This window comes from Rissa tridactyla, chromosome 2 (genome assembly GCF_028500815.1).
Source record: "Rissa tridactyla isolate bRisTri1 chromosome 2, bRisTri1.patW.cur.20221130, whole genome shotgun sequence".
NCBI classification, from domain to species: domain Eukaryota; kingdom Metazoa; phylum Chordata; class Aves; order Charadriiformes; family Laridae; genus Rissa; species Rissa tridactyla.
This window is the reverse complement of record NC_071467.1, coordinates 107,620,204-107,644,443: the sequence shown is the minus strand read 5'-3', so window position 1 is coordinate 107,644,443 and position 24,240 is coordinate 107,620,204. Positions and strand designations below refer to the sequence as shown.

The window sequence follows — 24,240 nt, the reverse complement described above, 5'->3', positions numbered from 1 at the left end:
TCCAGAAGCCCGCTTCCTCAACACATAGCCTCATGTACAAGAAGACAGATAAGCTTTGTGGAGTAGTCTCCAACTCTGCAGTGCCTTGCTCACTACCAGCCAAATCTTGGGCCAAATGCAGGCATCATCATAATTAACAGTTTTGAAGTATAAAATAAAATAGAAACCAAGTAATAACCTCAATTGCAAAGAGACATGTCCCTCTACTGTTAACAATCTCTTCCAGGACTAAAAAAAGATAGCACTTAATGCAGCGTCAAGATCTCAGACCAGTATTCACTGTCACCTTCCATGTCCCACAGATGCAGTACAGACAAACTCACTCCGAGGAGCACTGTCTGTGCTAGAATTGCTGGTTATCTTAGCCCTTGACCCTTCAGGGAAAGGAAGTGGCCCTATAGAAGTCTCAAGTCTGACTACTTAAGGATGTACTACAGTTCACAGAAAATGAATATCTGTTTTCTAGAGGATGCATGCGTGGGAGATATTTACACCAGGCTCCTTGGAGCCTCCCCAGGAACTATTATTACCACACAAATCAGTCCTGTCCTGAGGCATAAACTGCAAGCTTTCTTCCACCTGGAACTACAACCAGAAATGATGCCATAGGCTCATGCAGCTGTGGGTAAGAACAAGTGAGGGGAACTCTCTTGCTCTCCTGCACTGCATGCTTTTTTTTTTTTCACTTCCTTCTGTAAGAAGGGAACACCAAGGCTAATCAGCAGCACTTAGGTAATACTTTAATAGAAATTTATAGTACTTAGGAAAGCATCCTAATGTACTAGGAAGGGAAAAGCAGGCATGCATAATGCATTTAACAAATTCCAAAAGATGGTATGGCCTGTTCCCCTTAAAATCAATCGCATTGATATCACTTTTCATGTAGAGAGCTTTATCCCTCTACAGAGAGCGATAACAGACTTAATAGTGTAGCCATCCCAGTGAGTTTCACAGAAAGCTGATGTGACATTGCTAGCGCACACAGTAGGGGATAGGTTACTGGAGCTAAGGAAAGCAGTTTGCTTTTCAGTATGACTTTGCCCCAAGTGGAGAGGAATCAGTATGCTCATCTTTGCTGGGAAGTGATCAAGATAAATACATCAGTTATGGGGTGCAGATGCCAAGGTGTGCAGCACAGCCAAGGGCTTGCAGGAAATGCGGTCAGATGACAGTAGGATAAAGATGGATCAGATCGTCACACCCTCTACTACTCATAACCCAAACCTACCTACTTGGGGTAACACTGCCTGCTCTTGCAGCTCACAGTTGTCTAGTAACTAAGTTAGCAATACTACTACTAGTGTATTCCTTTTCGTTATTCAGTGCTGACTTAAGCACTGCTGCTCCAGAACAGAAATCAGGCCTTTGAGCACAGCCCTGAAGTAATTGTGTAGGTTAGGCTGCCTCCACCTGCAGAGGCAAAGAAGAAAAAGACAGCAGGAACACTGCGAACACACCTTGGCTGCTCCCCTAGGCCTTGTGCTTTTTGTGGCACGAGGGCTCCCAGCGGGTTGGAGAGGTTGTTTTCAACCCAGAGTGGTGTCAGCTCCTGCTGGGAGGAAGAAGTCTACAGAAACAGTACAGCATTGGCAATTATAATGTTAGTAAGTTAGCACTTGCAAGAAGAGAAGTGAGAAACTCTTATGCTCAACTTTGACATTAACTGCCCCGAGAAGAATGGAGCTTCCACCCTGATTATAGTCCCCACCACCAACAAGGGACTTTTCACCCTCCCTTCTATATGTTCCATATTTATCCTGAGTCTTCCTGTTGTTTAGATGGCATCTGTTTTGGAATAAATCCCTACAAGCTTGCAATTAACTAATAAGCAGGAGCAATTTATTTCCCTGCAGTATTAAGCGAGGTATTTGCTTAGGGATAGAAGCTGAACTATGTTTAAGAGTTGATTTATAAAAGTCTGTTCCTAATGCTTTGGAGAACTGAGTTGATCTCAACTTGCAGACAGGATAGAGCTTGCTGTTTGGCTTATGTATCCTTTCTAAAGCTGAGAAAAGTCACCTCTGATGTAAGCTGGTGATCAGCTAAGTCTGATCTCGCTCCTGTTGCCTATGCGGACATTTGTCACAGTTCATGGACTTTCAAGGCTCTACAGAAAAGGTGCAAACAGAAATGGCAAGTGATGGGAAGATAATGCACTTGGTAAGAGTCTTGTACGTGAAATATTGCCTGAGCTTAATGCATACCTGTATGCGTTAAGGACAGATGAGAATAAAGCCCTCTACCACAAAAAGAGAAGGCTGACAATGCCAGGTTCTGAAGAGAATGATCACACAGCTTTAACACAAAGCAGCAACTGCAATCTGATCCTGAGTAGTTGCTTAGCACTTCCCAGCTTTTGCTGGTAAACAAGAGCCAAATAACATTCAAGCATACCCCAACACCCCAGGGAGACTTGATACTATCCCCTTCATTCATAATCTGGTGAGCTTTGTTTCACTAGCTTCAGATAAATTGTTAATTAAGAGAAAGCCTTCATGCAGTCTCATAAAACTCTGCAAGAATAATTCTACAGTCATGCTTTGCTGGGTAGGTTGTTAACAGCCAGTCCCCTGTTAAGGCAGCAGGGAGGCACATCCCTTCAACAGGGATGCCAAGTGCAGTAGGAAATTACGCAGGGATTATGTACCCCCTTGCAGGCCCTTTTGGGTCCTTGGTCCTATACCTTTGGGTCCTATACCTTAACAGCCACCTCCTGGACATGGGTTTACCCTTGCTACACAAAAAACTGCATCTCCCCAGAAAAAAAAATATTGGGTGGTGGTTTTAGATTTGCACACACTCCAAAAAGTTGAGAACAAATACAAGGAAACACTGAAGGAAGACTGATGATATCGGTCTTTTGCAAGACAGAAAACAGTACTGCTAGGAGAGATGCACTACCCGTAAAGTGAAATACGTGTCAAAACTGCCTCAGTGACATTCAGGTTGCACACGCTGCAGCATCACAGGTCTGAAGAGACAGACAGTGCTTCTGAAGTATATAAACCAGCCACCCCAACACGGCACATACATTCATAAATTTATCTCAACTGGGACATTCAAGATCAAAAACCATTTTTAAACACACATACTGCCAAGTGGAGCACAGAGTAGATGTGATCACCCTTTGTACCTGCAGCAACTGCCACAGAAATAAAGCCCGTGAGAAGGTCTTGGCCTGCTTCCTTAAAGAAGAATCACTACCAAAAATATCATCTCTGCAAAAAGAAAGGAGACAGTAACAGACAGATCCGATGCAAGAATCCAAGCAGTACCACACACTAGATGCTCTTTCTGCCACACTCCAATTACCCCAAAACATACTTGGGAAGACTAAGATATAAATGGGTCAATATGGACTAGTAAAGAGAGGTAAATTAGAAAAACTTGCTATTTTAGCATCACCCTCTCTACAGAGGGGCACAAACCAAAAGCAGACAGGTCTAGTGCACATTTAGTTAGCAAGTGACTGTGTCTTATCTCAATGGAACTGAATAATTCATCCACACTTTAGAAAACTCCCATTCTTACCCTCAGCAATGAACGCAGTGATATAGTCACACGAATAGGTATACAGAAATATAACAGAAGAGAGGCTGGCTCAAAGCACTGCTCCCCCCATTAACCATACCAACAAATAAGACAAAGAAATCTGTTTGGCAGAGGGATCTCATTCTGTCTTTTTGGTAATATCTTTTAACTTAAACAGCTGCATTGAAGTCAAATAATCAAGCTCAAGATAGTCACAAAAAATAAAGGATGTATTTTTCTCCAAAGATCAAAACCATAACTAACATAAGACATTCATATCAGAGAAGTTCAGTGTCCAGAAAAACTTTTCTGCCATATAAAAAAAAAGATACTGCAATTGCTTTACTGCTCAAGGAATTTCTTTGCTCAAACTGCTTAATTCTTCTCTCACGAAGTTTTGTCTGTAACTTGCTTTTAACTACAATGTACAAACAATTATTCTTCACCACTCTTATCTTATCTAAAGCTCTTCTTTTGTTCTGGAGAGTTTTGTTGCATGCTCTTCTATAAATTTGCTCAAATGCTCTAGATCTCTGTCCCCGCCTTCAAATTTAATAGGGTTGTTCTTCTTGTCTCTTGGAGCAAAGTAGATAGTGGGGAATCCTTCCACTTTGTAGCGGTCACTCATCACATCATTGGCAGTAGCATCCATCTTGGCTATGACTAGATTCTTCTCATTCTTATATTTTTTGCCTAGCTCATTATACACCGGTTCTAGTTTCTTGCAGTGTCCGCACCATGGGGCATAGAACTCTATGAGAACATCATTCTTTGGATCCATTACTATGGTATCAAAAGTTTTACCCACTACCACTTTCACAGGCCCTTTGTTATTTTTTGGCACTGGCTGGGACTTCACAATAGGCTTCAGTTTTCCTAGAAGGAAGCAAACACACACTATTGTTAGAATACAGTAAGAGCAATCGTTATGATCTCCCCCAAAAAGAAAGGGCAGAAGTACATCCTCCTGCCAGGCAAAAAAGCATTGCACCAGTACATGAATTTACCTCTGCATGAAATATAGGCTAGCTTGCTGGTGATGTTTTATATGTGATGTTATGATGTGAAATATGGGCAACAATTTGTTTCACAATTCCCTAGAAGCTTTCTCCCTCTTTTTATGGCTGTCCATACATGATGTATTAGAGATTGATTTATTACACTAGTCCCAAATATGAATAACCAACTCACACTTCAAAGTTGCAAAAACATTTTAGGCTTGCCAAACGTGCTTGGTGTTACAGTATAGCTAGATGCCACAGCACAATCCAAGCAAAGATAATGAACCGAGATTAAAAAAAACCCAAAAAACACCAAAGAACAAAAAACCCAAGAAACATCCAAAAGTTTTAAGTAACAGAACGATGTAGGGTTGCACATATGACTTCACTGTAGCCATAACCTCAGGAAAAACTTTTGGAAGGGAAAACAGCAAATAGCTTAGAGAACCCTATTTTAGAAACTGTACCTTTTTTGAATGCCAGTACAAATTCCCTGAGTACATCAGAGTCAAACTCTTCCGGCTCCATGGCATATTTCTTGCCACCTTCATCCAGAATGGCGACATTGACATCCTCTCCACTCTCAAGCAGGCCCAAATCTTTTATTTCAGAAGAATAATCCTCCTCGTCAGAAACAGCAAACACGTATTCAGGGAAGTCTTTGGCTACTTCCAGGATTTTGCCTCTCCAATACTGGGTAGCTGAAAACCAGAACACAATAGGATTAGTAATTTCTAGTTACTACTTGCTTCCTCTCAAAGTGGAAGAATGGTAAATTTAACTTACCAACACGATAGTCGAAACTAAAGTCTACAGAATAATAGACAACCACTAGAGGACGCTTAGCATATCTTTTAGCATCATTGGAAGGCTTGCGATGACCAACTAGAGGCAAAGCATGTTTTAGAACGTGCTCTTTAATCTCTGATCCATCTGTAGAGTCCTGCTTAAAAAAAGTTCAGACAGAAGGATTTAAGTGGCATTTCTGTTACACACTACTGGAAACTAATATTGATGCAAGCATGAATGAGAAAGAGGGGCATGTTATGAACAATGCTGTCACCTTACTCCTCGAATCTTTGAGCACTAAAGATAATTTAGTATTCTACCCTTAAACTGAATACTGTAATGGTAAATTATTATTTGAATACATAACCTCTGGGTTTATTTTTATAAAGGTTTCTCAAACAAAGCAATGCAATTTCAGGGGACAAACAGGTGGCCTCAAATATCTAGTGGAGTACTTCCAATAGGAAGATGCCAACTGCTCATATATACAAAGAAAGAGAACCTTCAATCCATGCACAAGTTTTCTCACTTTGGACCAGCTACTCACTTTAAGATCCAAAACATGCATCTTGGGCTCGTGCTTTGACTGAAATTTTTCTGGCTGCATGACAACCAGTTTTCCTGGAGATGCTTTCAATAGTTTTGCAATCTCGTTGCTGAAGGTGTGGTGGAACTTGTAATCTTCTCTCAAACCGTTAGCTGAAAAATTAAGGTTAGGGAGAAGGAAAAGTCATCAAGAAGTGAACTGAGAGCCCCTGCCTGAAACCTTGAGAGTGCACTGCAAGGAAACTCTTCCCATTTTCACTAGGACATGGAATAACCCAGAGTCTTGGGAAATAGCTCTTATCCATGTGTGAGAAGCATGTGAAAATGCATACAATTTGAGTATGCTGTTCAACAACCTATCTACTTGATGAGTTATTCTACATATTCAAAAACCTTGAACAGCTTCCAAAACATACACAGTGAAACAGCTAATTGTTTATCAGTCTCCTGCCTATTGGCTTCTCCCCAGATAACAGAAAGTAGAGCTGGAAAGGGACTCACAAGGTCACCTAGTCAATCTGTTTGCTTTGGGGCAGCCTGGGAAACATTTTTGTATCTTGCCATGCTGGAGCAACCAAAATCAGCTCCTAATCCAACTATAAGTTACAGCAGCTCCAGATGCAGGCATAGCTGGGTGAGAAGAATTGCCCAAACTGCTCTCAAGGCTCTGGCATAAACCAAGAGTGGCTGTGAGTAGTCTGATTATGTGAGACACAGGGATTGATTAAATAGACTAAGCACTTCAAGTGCTTATGCTATTCTGTGCAGTATCAAATATTGTTAACAGTACCATCAGTGTATGGCATCAAAGGGGTTTTTAAGAATAAACATTACCAGGAATGGTGTAGATAAACCGACCCAGAGGTGGATGCTTATTCTTTCTCCAGCACCCCCCACCTCAAACAAGTTCAGCAGAGTCCAGCCTCTGGAACTGTCAGATATGAAACAAGCAATAGCAAAGCTAGCAAGGCTTTAAGCCAAGAAATTGCGATTTGTTCCTCAGCTAGGAATTTTCCCTCCTTTCTAGTTTGCATGTTTTTAGGGACACAGTACCAAGAGAAGGTATCTCCTGTGACTGGCTGATACTTTAGTTATAGCCCCAAAATCTGTTGTGAGCTTTTTTCCTTGAGTACAAGTGGAAGATCACCCTTCAGTCTCCTTCCTCTTACTCCTCTCCAACCTCACTCACTGAACTAAGAGCAGAAATAAAGGATCTCTCCATGCCCAAAGTCCTGGACAGAACCTCAATAAAACATACATTAGTACTTTAAAACATTCTTTACCTGCTTCCTGATAGAGCTGATAGGCTTTGTCATTCTCTCCACTAAAGACACCAATGATGATGACATCATCCCCATCCCTCAGAAATTCCTGTACCTGCTTGGTTGCCTGAATCTGTTTGGATGGAGGACCAGCCTGTTCAATCATGTAGTCGACAATACCTGGGAGAGAAACCCACTTGCTTAGTTGCTTAGAACATTTATTGAACTGAAAGGTTCAGGAATTCCCTCTACGACACGTTTTCTACGGATGCCTTTCTTTCTGTGCAGCCCTCCCACAATAACTAACAGACCAAATCAGCAAAGCCTCAGTCCAAGTTCTTAAAGATGCAGTCCTGGATATTCTCTTTCAGGTTGGTTTCAGAAGATATGACCAAACACGAGTTCCATGGCTAGCAGCTGATCTTTCAAAGTAACCCTCCTTTCTTAAATTCTAGACCCTTCACTGGCTCCTGACCCTGCTATGAGCCACAGTTCTACTTAGGTAGTCTTAAGTCTTCCCTCTTCTTAAAACCTAATATTAAGCACTTTGCCAGCTCTTATGGTACATTCCAGTGCAATTAAAGGCTGCGCATTTACTCATACTGTCAGTGCTTCACCATATGTATTTAACTTACTGTATATTAAAAGGAGTTATTAGTACCACCAGAAGATGTTACAAAGATTAGAGACAAATCTCTACTGCTGGCCTATGTAGGTATGAGGGCACAGTGTTTCAGGTTTCCTCAACTACCATTGCTATGATATTAACAAGTCTGCAAGTCCTATAGATACATAAACACATTTGTAGTCGAGCCCTCAGGAAATAGGAAACAGCAGAATCATAGAACCGCCTGGGTTGGAAGGAACCTTTCAGATCATTTAGTCCAACCATCAACCTAACTCTGACAAAAAAACATCGCTAAACCATATCTCTAAGCACTATGTCTACCTGTCTTTTAAATACCTCCAGGGATGGTGACTCAATCACCTCCCTGGGCAGCCTGATGCAATGCTTGATAATCCTTTCAGTGTAAAAATTTTTCCTAATATCCAGTCTAAACCTCCCCAGCACAACATGAGACAGTTTCCTCTTGTCCTATCGCCTGTTACTTGGGAGAAGAGACCGAAGTTGCAGTACCGTATTTTTCCCGTGGACCACTGTAGTCATAAGGTTTGCCCTTGCGGAATATTTTCAGAGTTGGATAGCCAGTAACATCAAACTTCTTTGCAAGCTCAGTTTCAGCAGTGGCATCGACTTTAGCCAGTGGAATAGGAGGTGTGCGCTTGCTGAGCTCCTGGGCAGCTTTCTCGTATTCTGGAGCAAGCCTTTTGCAGTGTCCGCACCTAGGGAAGGAGAGAGGAGGGCAGTTTTAACAAGCCATGAGTCCTGCTAGATACGTTCTACCTCTGAATTGGAGAAGTTAAGTCTTCCAGAATGAAGAAAGTAGAAATGGGGTTATTCAATCCACAGGACATTTCAAGCTAGGAAGACTTGTCTCTCCAACCTGAAGAGGAGAACCTCATTATGTCTGGCCCCACATTACTATAGGTAGTTTCATTTTTAGAGGCCGTTTTAAACTAAGGACCAACTCCCTTTGGTATTCAGTATCTCTCAACGCGTTTCCAAATTCGTAAATAAGGAGAATCTTCAGTGAAGTTTTGGAGACCACTCCTTGCTGAACAACAGATCCAGTCTAGTCTTCAAGTGATTTGTAATGTAATCCTAGGTCCAGGTTAGAACTAAGGCACACCAGAGCTACACACCTGCACAAGGCAAGCCTCTTTAAAAGGGGCATAACAAAAAATGGGTTCACCAAGTGTGTTCAGGTCAGCTGTGCTAGGGAAGTACGGGTGACTGCCTTCTTCCTTACCATGGAGCATAGAATTCCACCAGGATTATATCAGCACCATTCACGACATCATCGAAATTATCCTGGGTCAATACCAGGGTAGCTTCTGGTGGAGGGGTCCAATTGGGGTCAGAAACCTCCTTGACTTTGGCCACAATTGCTGAAATACAGTTCAACAGCACAATTAGCAAGTCTGCATTATCATACCAGTAGCATATCAAATGCAAGAGTCGGTATCAAGAATTTAAAATCAGAGTGGCAAGCATGGTCTTGGACCAAAGCTTACACGTCAAGCTCACAAGAACACTTTCTTAATCAAGATCCTTTGTTTTATTTAATTGTTGGTATTGCCAAGAATGTCATCTTTTCACCCTATAGAGCATCTCACTTACACAGAGCACAGATCTGTACTTTGCAGCACCATAGTGAATGCCATCTCAAAACAGACAGAAAAGGTAGTTTTTACCCCTGTGTCTGAAGTCAGACACATTCTTTAAGCAAGAAACAAGTGGTTTTATATATAGTCACTATACAGACCAGATGTTTCTTATTAGTTGATTCTTCATCAAGCACAAGACTCCTCTACTAGTCAAGTCATATTTCTAGAAACCTTCCATCAGTAAACACCACCACCCACTACCTGAAAATTTGTCCTCTAGCATACAACCAATTGAGAAGACAGGCAAAATTTCAGCCTTTATCATATTATGCTGCTTAAGACAAAGTAACTTGATATCAAAGTCCTTCAAAATAGTCACATTAAAAAGCAAGACCATATACTTCTTTGCTTCGTTACAGAAAATTGCTAAAGACTGGTGCTTACCATCTTCCGTCCGAGAACCATCGTAGTCAACAGGTTGGCCTTTTTTCAGGATTTTGATGGTTGGGTAGCCACTGACATCAAAACGACTTGCTAGTGAAGTGGCTGCAGTAGCATCTACTTTGGCAACTGGAATAGGAGGGTCATTTTCCTTCAGAGTTTTGGCTATCTTTTCATATTCAGGAGCAAACTGCTTGCAATGCCCACACCTGTCAGAAGACGACAAGTAGATACATTAGAATAGGATAGAACTGCAGGAGTAATTTGCTATTCTGCATTTCCAGGATGCCTTCTGGCATGATGTTCACAACATCAACATGAGAATGTTTGTCTTGCTAGATTTTCAGATCATGGAGAGAGGTAGAGAGTAACTGTAGCGAATGTGCTGGTTTTTTTTCAAACCCCAACTTTTTTTTTTCTCCATTCAAAAGGCAACACACTTCCATATGTTTCATAAAGCCATTGTAAAAAAAAGTAACAATCCCTTTTAACACAAGATCGCAAACCTTGTACTGTGCTTCTCCTTCCTCCCTGTCCCCCAAAATATGGTCTCATTCAGACTTCAGCTTCTCCCTAATCTAGGTTCGTCTTCTCTACTCAGCACCCTAAATTGAACTAAAGCGAAAAAATGAACCAGTAGTTAACTCGGCCTAATGAAATCTCACATCCAATATGGCACTGTAGCACCCGCTCGCTCTCTCTGGCCATACCAAACTCTTTGGGAAGAGCAGAGGCTCCTGCTACAAAAGCTGGCATGACAGAAGCTACTAGCATAAGAAAAGTTGAATATAGCTTGACAAGCTGAAGACAAAACCAAGAAAATAAAGAAAAAAAAGTGGGAAGGTAGTGTGTAGCAGATAGCCTGTACTGCTTAGCCTCGCAACTGGCAGGAGGTAGAGCAGAAAAAAAAAGAGAAGAGGTGTTTAGTCTGTGATGACCACACACAGCTTTCTGCCTGGATAAAGTAAGCTTCATGTTCAGTTTTCATGCTGGCAAACTACAGCTGCAGAAACAGTACCTGTAGCCAAGCAGGGATGAGAGTCTCTGTAATGAGAGTAATGTTAGTTAACATGCAACTCCACATCAAGGAAGATCATATTCTCCACTCTATTCAAAGACTAGAAAAGGACAAATGAGTAGTCATCTTTATATCACTAAGTCACAACAGAAGAGAGGTCCTGGCTGCAACACTAACTCAGCAACTTGACTGCAAATATACTCTACTCTTGTTTTTCCCCACTAACCATCTCCGTTATTTTTGTTCATAAGAATGCAAAAGAAATTCCTGCCAAAATTCTTTGCCTCTGTTGTATGCAGGTAAATCCATTGTAGGTCCCCTGAGCACACTGGTATGCCAGCAGCATTATCATCATTAGGTAGATGTATGAGGCACTGTTTAAACTGGTAACACAAACAAGCTATGTCCTTATTCACACCGCATCCTTCTGGCAAGGACAGAGATTTGAACTTGAGAAGGAGTCTTGAGAAGGGAAGTCTTCATTCCTCCATCTAGTTGAGGAAGTGCACAAGTTCTCAGTGGGCCAGCAAAAGGACACAATAGCAGGCTGCAAGACCACACAGCATAACTTTCCTGGGGCTTACTGGGACCATCTCTGTTCCCTGACAGGCACGGAAGAAGGATGGAACCAGGGCTGCGCTTCCCTTGGCATGGGATCCCTCAGCATGACCCATATCCATGGAGAAGGAGCAGGCTGTTGTCTGTTGCATGGCACAGGGGAAAGGGGTACCTCCGCACCACCCAAACCATCTCCTACCCGGGACTATGGCAGAGTCCAGTGCTTCTCCTGCAGGCAAGCTACTCCTATGTCATCTTTAAAACTGCAAGCCAAGCTCATGTTGTAAGAGTGTGTCCTGTCACAGAAGCCCCCAGCATCCACCCCATCCTGCACCTAAGGAAGTACCACAGGCTGTGAACCCACCATGGTGCATAGAACTCCAGCAGCACAGTGTCCTTGTCTGCAGTAAAGGTGTCAAAGTTTGCATCATTCAAGACTAATACACCATTTTCTTCTTTAACTTCAGAGTCATCATCGTCGTCATCCTCATCATCGTCATCATCATCACTGTCATCGTCAGCTTCTTTTGTAACAGACTCTGGAAAAGTAAAAGTGCAGTATGGATTGGATTGTGTGAAGTTTAACATTAAAATAACACTACCAGGTTAAAGATGGATTAAGTATATCCTGTGGTTAAAAAAAATGTATCAACATAGGTTAGTACCTGCTCCACATACAATGACAGCTACCTCAGCCTGCAAAGAGCTTGGACTCTGATGTTTGATCAGTCCTGTTTCATTGCTGTCCACGCTATGCCATCTAACAATATCAACATTTCAGTAGTTTCAACATATATTTTGCTCTTCGGAGCAAACTATCAAAATTCACAACAAGAATTAATGCATACTGCTATGTGACAAATGCTACCAACATTCATTGGTTATCCTGTTGAAATGTGGGAAGCAAGGCACCAGACATGTTTTGTTGGGTAAGAAGGTCACACAGATAACACCTGAATTCAAACAGAAGCCCTTCATCATGCAGCAAGACAGCTGTCCTTCAAGTACAGCAACTTGTGATTGGAAAAATTAGGTGTCTTGTACCAAAAAAGCAGATGTTATCTGTCCCCGATGCCTGCCTTGTACCCTTACTCACTACACCTGTTACACCACAACTGCTATGCTCTGCCTGTCCGAAGGTCTAATAAACAGACAGGCTATAAGCTCAAATGCTATCATTTCACTACTACCAATGTGGTTTAAAGGCAGCATTTCAAAATTATGCTTCCATTCCTGACTGTTCAATTCCACCCCTGCCACCTCAACATATCTTGCTTTCAGTTATGGCGACGTTTCAGGTCTGCAAGTCGCTGAAGTGGCTTTCCACCCACAGGAGCATCAGTCTGCTCTGGATCAGCACCAGACTACACAGGGAGTATAAAATCAAGTAAGTGACTGTCACAGGAATCCCGTGAAAACCCACTCCTATGCACTTGGCAGATGCAAGGTACTCTTCTAAAACAAAGGGAGTGAAAACCTCTTTCAAAGAGCTTTTGGGGAGGCCTTTGATTTAAGGAAATCAAAACTGCTAGTCCAGAACAGGACTTTCAAAGAGAAAGCAGAGTTGCTAAATTACCAAAGCAAAGTTAGCACATGAAATCTGAAGCCAGGACATTTTGACTGGTTCAGTCTTTGCTGGCTTGGAATTTGAGATGGTTTCTTTAATATTTAATCTTTCACATCTTCCTTTAAACTTTTTTTTTAAGCCGCTATCATTTGAGGCAAGCAGACCTTCCTGAACGACTTTAAATAAATTGCAGTCATAAGAAAATACCTCATCCCAAATGAAAACTGCAACAACAAAGCTAAGGCCCTTTCAACCACTGGAAGCCTCAGGATTACAAAAAGAAAGAGATTAATGTTTCTTGTTCAAAACTATTCTCTACTTAACTTTAATTGGCTTTTGACTAAGCTGACAGGAGTTACTGCAGTAGGACAGCAAATCATGTACATGTAAGCTACTTATTCAGGACAAGAATCCTGCAAATACTCTGATTTCACCTGGAATCTGAAAGGAAGAATGATAAATATGTAGTATCCAAGTACGAAAGAGTGATAAAAACAAACCCCACTATTTTCAGACCAATGGCAGGCCATAGGAACAAGCTCACCATGGACAAAATTATGCTGTTAAATTGCAATAGCCATTTTTCTGTTAGAAGATATTAAAAAAAAAAATAAGCCTATATGCTCTCAGAAACCAATATGTGCCCCTAGAGAAAATGCTTTAATTTTAATTAGAACCCAACTTTACACACCACCAAAATACAAAAGCTTCTGATGAGGGGACAGATCACAGGAGATCACTTACCACACAACAGTAGTCACCTGGATTAAGTTTCTATAACAACTACTACTGTTTCATCTATCTACAAAGCAGCTAAAAGCACTATTTGCAAGTGGACAATGCCTCTTGTGTTGCTGCCTCTGAACACTTGCAGTGAAAGGGCTGAACTGTCAAACAGCCTTGAAGCTAATTTACAGCAGTCATGTACCTACATGACTGCACTGGTGAAAAGGCTGGTTTTCAGGAGGTTTCAGCAGTCAATACTTCTGCTTACACATATGTCCAGCAGTCTTGAGGGCTATGTTTCACCACAGGGTGTTCGTGGTTGGTCTGTGACTGAATTCCCAGTGAGTTGCGCAATGCCTGCTGCTTTTCCAAGCAAATAACTTTGGACTTGATTTTTCCTGACACAAAGGAATTTGAGCAAAACTAGCTGGCCAATTCTGCCCATGCACCTCTGAAACTAACCACGAGGCTGCAACTCTCATTCCTACTTACTATGCTAACTACCCACTCCCAAAAAAGAAAGACCACCGCAACTGCTGTGGCATAGTCTCATGGTTTAGAAAGCTGAAAGGAAAGTATCACCTAGAAAAACATCCTGCATAAGTGGAAAATGGTAAACCACGAGATCTGACCTCCATCACTGAAATTATTCTGTATCTTACAGTGTCTGTATAGCCTGCCAACATAAAACTTCCTTGACAGTGATACATTGTCACAGGCATTACACACACCCACTTCACCTCAGAGATGGAGGCAGGAGAGTAGCACTTAACAGCAGGACTCCAGCTTTTCCCCACTGGCTTACACAGGGCACACATTTGCAAAAAAAAACCAAACAACAAACATTAACCACACTTGAAAATTTGTCCTTAAGGCTGCTAACTCAGCCTCTGTAGTCTCCAGCTTCACCAGTACCTAGGGTTATCATAGCTACCTCTAATGTCCCCTTTAGCATTGCGACTGGAAGACCTGCTTCAAGTACAGGAGAAATAAGCAGGACTTTTTTCACTAAGAGCAAGAAACTTTCCTCTGCATTAATGATTTACAATTTGAAGAGAACAGATACAGAACAAGTCTAACTGTGACACCTGAAATGGCAAAAGTAGCTAATGAATATTTGCATAACACTGTTCATGAAAATAAAATAGCTGCACCCACAATGAAGTGTCTTTGTTTCTTAAAGCTACTTGCAAAGCAGGTGGGCAGACCAACAAGTGACAGCTGTGGCTAAAACCTGCCCTCCAGTGAAGCGTGGACCACTCCCTTTTACTCCAACAAAGCACTTCCACAAATTTCAACACATTACTACACAAGTGAAGAAACATGATGAAGATGACACTCATTTTAAGACTTCAGGTACACGATGCTGGCTGGCAGGCCTTCCTCAGGATGACAGCTACTCTAACTGAAATTAATTCCTATAGTAACTTCACTGAACTTTCAGCATTTATTGGAAATCTGGCCTAGTAACTTCTTCTTAAGTAGGGTGAATCCTGCATGAAAAAGCCACATCCAGACATCAATGACTTCTGGATTATGCATGAAAGTTTCCTTTTGAGGAGGGCACTGCCGTGCCTGTTTCTCAACTGGATGAGCTCAGTTTTCAGAAACACAGAAGTCCAAACTTGTAATCTGTTGCCAGGGCATTCAAAAGCCTTTTCATGAAAACAGTCTTCCTCAGTCTTTTCTGTAGTGGATTCCGTACACAAATGCCTCCTTTTCATTTATCAGGATGCAAAGGGTATTAACAGTCATGACCTAGGCTAACCTTGCTGTCAGCTGCCTCACTGCCCCTAGTCAAACTTCACTTCAAAAACCATACAGTGCAACAGGCCTGGTTTCTTCTGAAATTTTCATCTGCTGAACAATCAATTTACATTAGGTCACTTGCTTGTTGCAAAGTAAATTTGTTCAACTTCATACAGGTCTGCATTTCAAGGGCAAAAATGAAATTCCTTAACTACAGGCATTTTTAAAGCATCAGCTTGCTAAAGCCTAGTTCATGATTTATATATCAATTTCGAGATACACAATAGAAAGAGGAAAATTATTCAAGATGTGCAATAGATTAGTATCCAATTTGCACACAGAAGAAAATACTTTCATCACTGTGCATCTTTGATCCCAGGGCCTCATATAATGAGAAGAACAGCGCAGATGGGAAACTGATGAGAGCCTAGCCTGCAAGAAGCTGGGCTACTGCTGTCAGCCAGGCTTCGCTGTAACATCACAGGTGTTACTTCATCATTTGAAGGTAGTAGGGGAAATCAGTACTGGGCTTCACACATGCTACGAAGCAATGATAATCAAGTATTATAGCTAAAAGCAGAGAAATAGACATAATACAGAATCTTCCAGTGAAGTTTTTTTTTAATTCTAAGCTTAAATACATGTATCTCCTTACTGCAGATGATATATCCTATAAAAAAAAATCTCTTGACCCTTTATCCTGCAGATCATAGAGTTGGTTGCACAGATAAGGTACCTGACATAAATGCATGTCTTCAAGTTTCAGTGCCTATTCACTGAGTAAGAATTTGCAGGACAGGAGGTCATCCATAATCCCATCTCCCTGAACACCCTCTAATACTTAACATACAGCAGTGTTAATGTAGGAAACATGAAAAACATAGGATTTCTCAAAATCTGCGTGAAAGATGCTTAAAACCAAAGAAGTGGCACCTTCAAATGCTTGCCTCCTATGTACAGGCACCAAACTTAGTAAGTCAGAGCAGCTTTGTTCCAGCTAATTTTGGAAAGTGGCAGACACGCATCAGTGAAATTCAAAGACAATGGGAAGAAACACCAAGAAACTTGCAACACACGGCCCTCCTTTTCGGAAAAAAACCCCAACAATCAGTTTGAAACACACAGAATGCACAGATCCCCTGAATTAAGGGGTAAGGAAAAGAATGTTCCGTTGGATAACGAAACCGCAAATTTAGTGGCAATTTAAATGCCAGCCAACATGGCTAATTACTAGCTTTTAATGCCATGTTTAGAAGAGGTTCTCCGAGACACCAGCGCCCTCACGGAGGGGAATCAGCGCTCTGCCTCCGCCACCGCAGCCCAAAGGGCTCCGGGGAGCCGCCGCCGCCAGCCCGGCCCCTGCAGCGCGCAGCGCCGGGTCCGGGCCCCCAGCAGCGCCCGGCGACGGGTCTACGCACCCGCGTCCCGCGGGCCGCCACCGGGCCGCCCCGGCCCACGCTCGTCCTCAAGACGCCCGCACTCACCCCCGTCGCCGTCGTCCTCCTCGGCCGCCGCGCCCCGCGCCAGGAGGGTGATCTGGGCCAGCCCCAGCAGCAGCACCAGCACCCACAGACCCCTCGCCCTCATCCCGCCGCCGCTCCTGCGCTCGACCCGGTCCGGCCCACTCCGCTCCGGCCCAGCCCGCCGCGCCCCTCGCAGGACGCCGCGCCCCCTGATTGGCTGCCGCCCCGCGACGCGCTGAGCGTCACCACCAATCGCCTCGCGCGCTCCTCCGAAGCGGCTCCGCCGCGCAAGGCCCGGGCGCGCGGCGCTCCCAGCGCCCACCCCCCGCCTTCCCCGGCAGCGGCGGCGGCCACTACCCCGCGGCGGCAAACGAGCGCGAGAGGTCGAAGCAGCTAGCGCGCGCGCCGCCGTGCGTAAAATGAGGCGCCCGCTCTGAGGTGCCGCTCCCCCATTGGCTGCCTGGGGGCCACCAACCGCCGGCCGCCACGCGGTTCAGGCGCAGCCGCCCTGGCAGCGGCGGGAGGTGGTGAGGCGGGGCGGGGGGAGGAGGGGAGGGCGGTGCCCCCAAGGGCGAGAGGCCACATCGCCCTTCGGGATTGGCGGGCTTCCGCCAGGGGGCGGGCAGAAGGCGGGCGGGGGCGGGTCCAGCGGACGGTGGCAGCCGGTCAGCACGCGCCGCGTGCGCGGGGCGGGGCGGGGTTGGGCTTTCCCCCCGCGCGGGGGCGCGGCGTCGGTCGGCCGTTGGAGGCGGGGGAAGGGGGTTCGCCGTCCGCCCGGCGCGCGGGGAGAGGTCCTGCGGCGGGGCCTTGGCTCCGCAACCGGCACCCGCCGCCGGTGGCGCAGGCCCCGGTGTTAGAGTGCTTTAAGTAACTTAGTGCCGTTTACCTGAAGTGCTTGGCAGTGCCGTTGCCCTTACGGGCTGCCGTCGGGCTCAGGGGAAGCGGGAGCAGAAAATCCCTCTGTAATACTGTAATTAACAAATTAGCAAAGACTCACGGAATCACAGAATGGTAGGGGTTGGAAGGGACCTCTGGAGATCATCTTGTCCAACCCCCCTGCCAGATCAGGGTCACCTGGTGCAGGTTACACAGGAACGCGTCCAGGAGGGTTCTGAATGTCTCCTCATGTTGAGATGGAACTTCTGTGTTCAAGTTTGTGCCTGTTACCTCTTGTCCTGTCACTGGGCACCACTGAAGAGAGCCTGGCCCCATCCTCCTGACACCCACCCTTTAAGTATTTATAAGCACTGATGAGATCCCCCCTCAGTCTTCTCCAGGCTAAACAGACCCAGGTCCCTCAGCCTTCCCTTGTAAGAGAGATGCTCCAGTCCCTTGATCATCTTGGTAGCCCTCTGCTGCACCCTCTCCAGCAGTTCCCTGTCCTTGAACCAGGGAGCCCAGAACTGGACACAGTACTCCAGGTGCGGCCTCACCAGGGCAGAGTAGGGGGGAGGATGACCTCCCTCGACCTGCTGTCCATGCTCTTTTTAATGCACCCAAGGAGACCTTCTTGGCCAGAAGGGCACATTGCTGGCTTATGGTGGACTTGCCCACCAGGACTCCCAGGTTGCCCTCTGCAGAGGTTTCACAGCCCTTGGGCAGAGGAAAGGTGCGTGCTGCCATCTGTCTGAATGAGTATCTTATGCTTAACTTCCTGTATTTCCAAAAGGCTGTGGTGAAATTGGAGTTGTTTATCTAGATTATAAGAGATCAGTAATTCACTGAGTCAGGTTTTTCCAAGTTTATCAGCCCCCTACTCATCAACAAACCCCCAAACATAAGCAGGCCTTGGGATGGTTGATTCTTCCCCTTTCCCCTTCCTGTCATAGCTATGGCGCTTTTTTTTTTTTTGGTAATAACTGCATTTCTCTCTTTTGCTTACTGATGGTGACTGTGGAGAGAGATAGCAGCATAATTTCTAACAATGATTGTTCAAATGCTTACCTGGTGAACATCTGAGACCTAATAAGACAGTGCTAAAAACTGGGCTTTTGGTGCTCAAATTTCCAGTTTTGCCACATACTTGGACAAATCACAGCTGTTCATAGGTTCATGAAACAATTATTTTCTTTTTAATAAAATTCTGACCCTTGAATGGTTTGTAAGCATGCAGCACTGTTAAATTCAGTGCACAGTATTCATGCTCTAAAGTAGTAGCTGTAGCTTGTGATAAGCAAATATCTTCAAGACCTTGAAGTGCAAACTTAAAATACAAAACCCACAATTTTAGGGGACTGAGAATACATTGTGTTGCTCTGAAAGACTATGCACCTAGGTTGCCATTTGGCATTTGTCAGTGGTCTGTAGCAAATAGGTTGGAAAAAGGCATGAAAAAACCTGCCTTGTCTACATTGTTAAGTTATAGAATGAGAGTCAGTGCCTTCCCTCAACTCAGCTGCCAAACAAGTTCGAGTATGAAAGGTATGAAAGAGATGAAAGAGTATGAAAGGTTTTTATTTAGAGTCTGTTCACTGTTTGGTTAATACAACCCTTGATTTGAATATTGTGCTGGTGTGTGAAATATTTAATGCCTTCCTCAACAGAGTTTATAAGAGAAATAGTGGCTATTGTAATCCATTTTATTCTGATTTAGGTTGGAGATTATCTACCTGACAGTGACCTGTGCCAAGGCAGAGGATTTCTGTCAGGCCCAGTAGGCCATTGGAAAACAAGCTAAAAAAAGCTTACAGAAAAAATAGGCGTGTAAAGTGTGAGTGTCAGTATTGCTTTTTTCTGTTAAAATATGAAATACAGGATTTAAATAGTTTTTGTTTTGTGATGGCTAAATTTTATGGTTATTGTGTTTTATGTTTAGACATGTTAACCAAGTTGAAAAATGAGATCAGTAGATCTTCTAGGCAGTCAAAGGTGTAAAGCACCAACATCCAGCTAGACAGTGAAAAGAAAGTGCAAATAGTACAAATACAGGGTTTGTTTTATTTGTTTGTTTGAACTGTAGGAGGAAAGCCTGCAAGCCCCTGTAATCCCTGTTCAGCCAAGGACAGCCTGATCATCTGACTGAGAGATTTGCTAAATTGTAGGTTAATTGTGTGGGTAGTTAACAGTATTGGTAGCCCGGATCCCAGGCACGTCCCACTAGATAAACACGGCCTTGGCAAAGGACCACAGTCTGGTCTGTCTTCAACCCAACGGAGCTGTGCCTGTCTTCCTAGTTTGGGGTAACGCAGGGTAGCATAGCGAGTCGTAAATAGCACCAGCTGGGGTATAAACTCAGTGCGATTGTGGAATACATTCAGCACTGCAAAGAGTGTGCTAGCTGCACAGCATTTCCAAGAGATTCCTTCCTGGTCTCTAAGGGCTTGTTTACATGTGAGGATGAGCATATGAAGCTGAATATCCTCTGAACTAAGTACTACTGGGAAGAGCACTGCCGCCTTTTGCCATTCTTTACATGAGTTAGTAATGTGAAAACCATCCTCTCTACCAGGTGGGTAAGGCAGAAGGTAGGTGGAACAGAGCCTAGAACAGATAACTAAGCATAGGGTCATCTGGAGGTTAGATGCACAGAAAAGTGAACGGCACAGGCCCCTTGCAGCACGTCTGATGTGAGAAACTGGCCACACTTACAAGTCACTTCTGCCACATACATACTAGTAAGCAAACAAGCACTGAAAGGATGAAACCTCACAGAGCATCTATGGATCAGTTTCTGGGTAAAAGGCATGCTGCAGAAAAATCCAGGTGTTGGCACCCTTTGGTGTGCCATGTTGGTTGGCCTGAGTGCCTAGGAGTATCCCAGATGTATCTAATTTACTGGTATAGATGTGGCATTTCAGTGATTTGTTAGTTGGTGCCAAGAATAGCAGAGAACATGTGTGAAAATACATACTCATTGAGATAAGTGGCCTAAATGCTGTCCCTTGCGTTATTTTTCTTCAGAATTCTGTATTGTAAGAAGCAATGAGTAATGGATCAGCGGAGATTACTTCAGGTGTCTGTGAAGTTACAAGACTCCTAAATTTGGATGACCGCAAATCCAGTACAACTCTGTAAGTGTAGTTTATATCTAAACTGTGGTTTATAACATGGTTGGGTTGGTTTTTTTTTTTTTCAGCTGAAATATATATAGAGAGATCACTTTTATGGAGTTTATATGGTAAGTAAGTATGGAATAAACATTGGAACCTTTCAGCAAGGTCACGTTCTAGCACTTTCAATGTTCAAAACCAGTCTTACCAGTTTCAACACTACAATGTGTTGGCAGCTTGGATGTTAACAGAATGGATGTAACAGAACCTTGATGGTGACTACTGCTAGAATTACTTACTTTTTCACAAATTGTTTTTCACCTTTTGTACAGATGACTACATGTTTGTCCTGCCTCCTGTAAGGAACAGTTGAACTTGGTGAAGTTCAGTGCATTGCTGGCTCTAATGCTTTTTAGCATATGGGGATCTCGTTAGAAAAAAATGTAGCAGACTTATGTGTGCATATAGCACAATGGAGGTTTAAGATAACAGTACTATGAAAGTACAGAAGTGTACTGTAGTGTCTTGATAATGGTTGACCTAACAAGATGAGAATAGTTCCTTATTTTATGTTGGAAAACTGGAAAAAAATAGTAATTACCTTGCAGAGGATGTTGTAATTTTTCCAAAGATCAGAGGTGCCCCAGTGTTTGGGTATGTCTTTCCAAGTGAAGAAGCAAGGGAGGATGAAATATTTTCATACAGAAAGGAAAAAGATTCTTAGTTGGTTTCACTCACTGGCCTGAGTCCAGCCTGAAAAGTTGAAACACTCCTTTGCAGCCAGAGAAAACTGTTGTTTGCACTGTGACCTGCCACACAAGACCCTAGGTTAGGGCAGGACCTGCCTGGTAGGTGCTGCTCAAGCAGGGAGCAGAAAAGGCTTTGAGAGGCAAGTATTGAAAGACGCATCTTAAATAAGCAGCAGAGAGGAAGAGGAACTGTGTTCTTCTCAGCAAAGGTGCTGGTGATGGACATATGTGGAGGAGCTGTTGTTGTGGTAATGGTGCTGTGCAGTCACTGGAAGCATGAGCTTCATTTTGGGATTGTGTTTGGGATTAGTGAGGCTGATGGAAATGTGTATTTCCCAGCATTGTCTGTTTACACTTCAGCATCTGCGTGGATTTGTTTCTAGTCTTCATTTAGCTCTGACTCTGATCCATCTGCTGAACTTCATGAAGAGATCCACTGATGCCACAGGAAAAAATAGGGGATATAACGTGGAATGAGCATCCCCTTGAAATGAGGGTCCCATCTCTAGCAGAGCAGGAGTGATCTCCCTCTTCCCCATTCTGGGAACGTTGCAAGGAACAGTCACTGCATTGGCCCCTCGTGTTAGGAACTGGCATGGTATTGTTGGGGCTTGAGGCTACAGTGCAGGTCAGGAATTTTCCTGGCTCTTTGCAGGATGGCTTTGGTTTGGTTTGTGCATTAGACCCAGCATAAGGCTGAGAACTCTCTGAGGCAAGGTAAGAGCAGGAAGCACACAGGATTAGGAGCAGGAACGGATTGTGGCCTGAGGGGGAGGCTGTTGCCCTTTGAGCAGCTATCCTGTGTGGTACGGTTCTCCACTAGTCAAAGGTAAGCATCTTGCATATAGCTTTTATCTGACACCTGAAAGCACAGGCCTTCCAGGTTGTCACCTATTATTTTATCCAGGAGGATGATTCAAGGGCTTGGTATGGTCTGTTGCAGAGTACATCAGTGAAAAACTTCCTAAAGAAAACTGCTATGCGTAGCTGGCACAAGATGGCACAGCTTTTCCACCCCAGAGCGTGCTGCATGGGGGTCAAGGGAAGGGGAGCTTGCGAGCCCTATATGCCCATGGCAGACCCACTTTCACAATGCTTTCATTATAACCTGTCAGGTTATTCCACTTCCAGCACCAGTTCCACATATATAGTGCCGTATTGACTTTAAGTAGTTTAAGTGACAGATGCACTGAGAAAGGATGAACAGCATAACTACCGTCTTTCTTAGAGTTGTATGTCTTGGGCACACATGAAACTGATCCTCTAACAGACCTCTAAGAGCTTAAGGTTGTCATTTGCATGTGGTTGATACAACCTTTGCAGAAGAAGCACTATATTTAACCTCCCCGGCACTGGTGATATGTCATCTACTTCGTAACAGTGCTGTGGATTCTGGTGCTGTGTCTCACCGTCTGCTTGTCACAGCAAGCTATGCAGTGGCAGTATTTTTCACAGGTATACCTGTGCTCATCACTGGCATTGTATAATAATTTCACACAAGTATTTTGCATTTTAAAAAGAATATTTGCATCTTCATAATCTGTGTGCAAGCAATGATTTGGCAATACATGATCTAGGTGCTTTTTTCTGCATTACAGTGACGTGCAGAGACAACTTTTCCCCACTGCTGGAGCAGATTTAGTCCTGAAGAACTGCAGCCTGTGGAGAGGACCCATGCTGGAGCAGGGGAAGAGTATGAGGAGGAAGGAGGGGGAGAGGGGAGCTGTTACAGATTGACTGCAGCTCCCCGCTCCCCCTTCCCCCGCCACTGTTCTCCATCCCTCTGTGCCATTTGGTAAAGGAGTTGCTAATGAAGTTGAGCCTGGGGAATAAAGGGGAGTAAGAGGAAGGTGTTGGTTTTGGTTTTGTGTTTATTTCTCCCTTTCCAACTCTGTTTTAATTGGCAATACATTAAATTAATTTCTCCAAGTCTGGTGTCTTTTGCCTTTGATGGTAATTGGTATGTGATCTCCCTGTGTTTATCTTGACCCACCAGTTTTTTAATCTTATTTTCTCCTCCTGTCCTGTTGAGGAGGGGGAGTGAGAGAGTGGCTGGGTGGATGTCTGGCAGCTGGCCAGGTTCCACATAATTTCTGCTTCCAGAAGACTATATTAAAATGGATTTTTCACCTAAAAGTGGATTACCCCATGCTGAAAGTGGCCACTGATCAGTTTTTCAGCAAGTCAGGAGCAGGTGGTATGAAAAAACACTAATTATTGTGGCTCATGCATGGAAAGTAATGACTGATGTCTCTGACAGTAGTAGATTTTGAGAATGTTGGCTTCCCAAGACGTGATGAGGCTGTGTGTTATTCATTATCTGAAGTCTTAAAACTCGTGACTTGTAAGTATGAATGATCATGTGATATGAAGTGACAGCGTTATGTGGTAGCAGAAAAATTCTGAAAATCAAAGTATCTTCATGTGAGACAATTAGAAACTTTATTTCTTCCTGCTAAAGCGTGTGCTGTGACTGCCCACTGGGTTTCTTTTTGGGAAGACGACCAAATACAATATGGACATTATTCCATGCAGACACATAGTAATGCATCTTAAAACCTTACCAGGCTCAAAGAGCTTTTCTACTCTGAATTTGGGTGAAAGGATAAGCAAGAGGACCTC

The 24,240-nt window shown here is 43.7% G+C and overlaps 1 protein-coding gene and 1 long non-coding RNA gene across 5 annotated transcripts; one reads left to right on the top strand and one right to left on the bottom strand.

The window, feature by feature from the left end:
• Positions 1-3,740: 3,740 nt before the first annotated feature.
• Positions 3,741-17,251, bottom strand: PDIA4 (protein disulfide isomerase family A member 4). 2 transcript variants are annotated; one of them, XM_054192010.1, is made up of 10 exons: positions 16,902-17,251; positions 11,740-11,914; positions 9,803-10,008; positions 9,001-9,139; positions 8,268-8,473; positions 7,151-7,309; positions 5,869-6,020; positions 5,319-5,478; positions 5,000-5,233; positions 3,741-4,407 (listed from the first exon to the last, which is right to left on the bottom strand). In XM_054192010.1, the coding sequence occupies exons 1-10, from the start codon at positions 17,002-17,004 to the stop codon at positions 3,992-3,994; spliced, it is 1,950 nt and encodes a 649-aa protein (XP_054047985.1). In that variant the 5' UTR covers positions 17,005-17,251; the 3' UTR covers positions 3,741-3,991. The 2 variants fall into 2 exon arrangements, with proteins under 2 accessions (XP_054047985.1, XP_054047986.1); XM_054192011.1 differs by having other exon boundaries at positions 5,319-5,475.
• On the top strand, positions 17,166-23,462 carry LOC128905640 (uncharacterized). 3 transcript variants are annotated; one of them, XR_008464920.1, is made up of 4 exons: positions 17,266-17,407; positions 19,474-19,590; positions 20,781-20,890; positions 23,217-23,462. It is a non-coding gene; the product is annotated as an uncharacterized LOC128905640 (long non-coding RNA). The 3 variants fall into 3 exon arrangements; XR_008464921.1 differs by lacking the exon at positions 19,474-19,590 and having other exon boundaries at positions 17,166-17,290; XR_008464919.1 differs by lacking the exon at positions 19,474-19,590 and having other exon boundaries at positions 17,268-17,407.
• The last annotated feature ends 778 nt before the right edge of the window (positions 23,463-24,240 follow it).

What these genes read in the sequence shown, in the direction of transcription:
- PDIA4 (XM_054192010.1), bottom strand. Translation starts at nt 17,004, where the DNA reads ATGAGGGCGAGGGGTCTGTGGGTGCTGGTGCTGCTGCTGGGGCTGGCC. An exon ending in CTGGAGTTCTATGCACCATG is followed by an intron (nt 10,009 to 11,739) that starts GTGGGTTCACAG and finishes GTCTTCTGACAG; the next exon opens with GTGTGGGCATTGCAAGCAGT. An exon ending in GTGGAATTCTATGCTCCATG is followed by an intron (nt 8,474 to 9,000) that starts GTAAGGAAGAAG and finishes CTCCTTCCCTAG; the next exon opens with GTGCGGACACTGCAAAAGGC.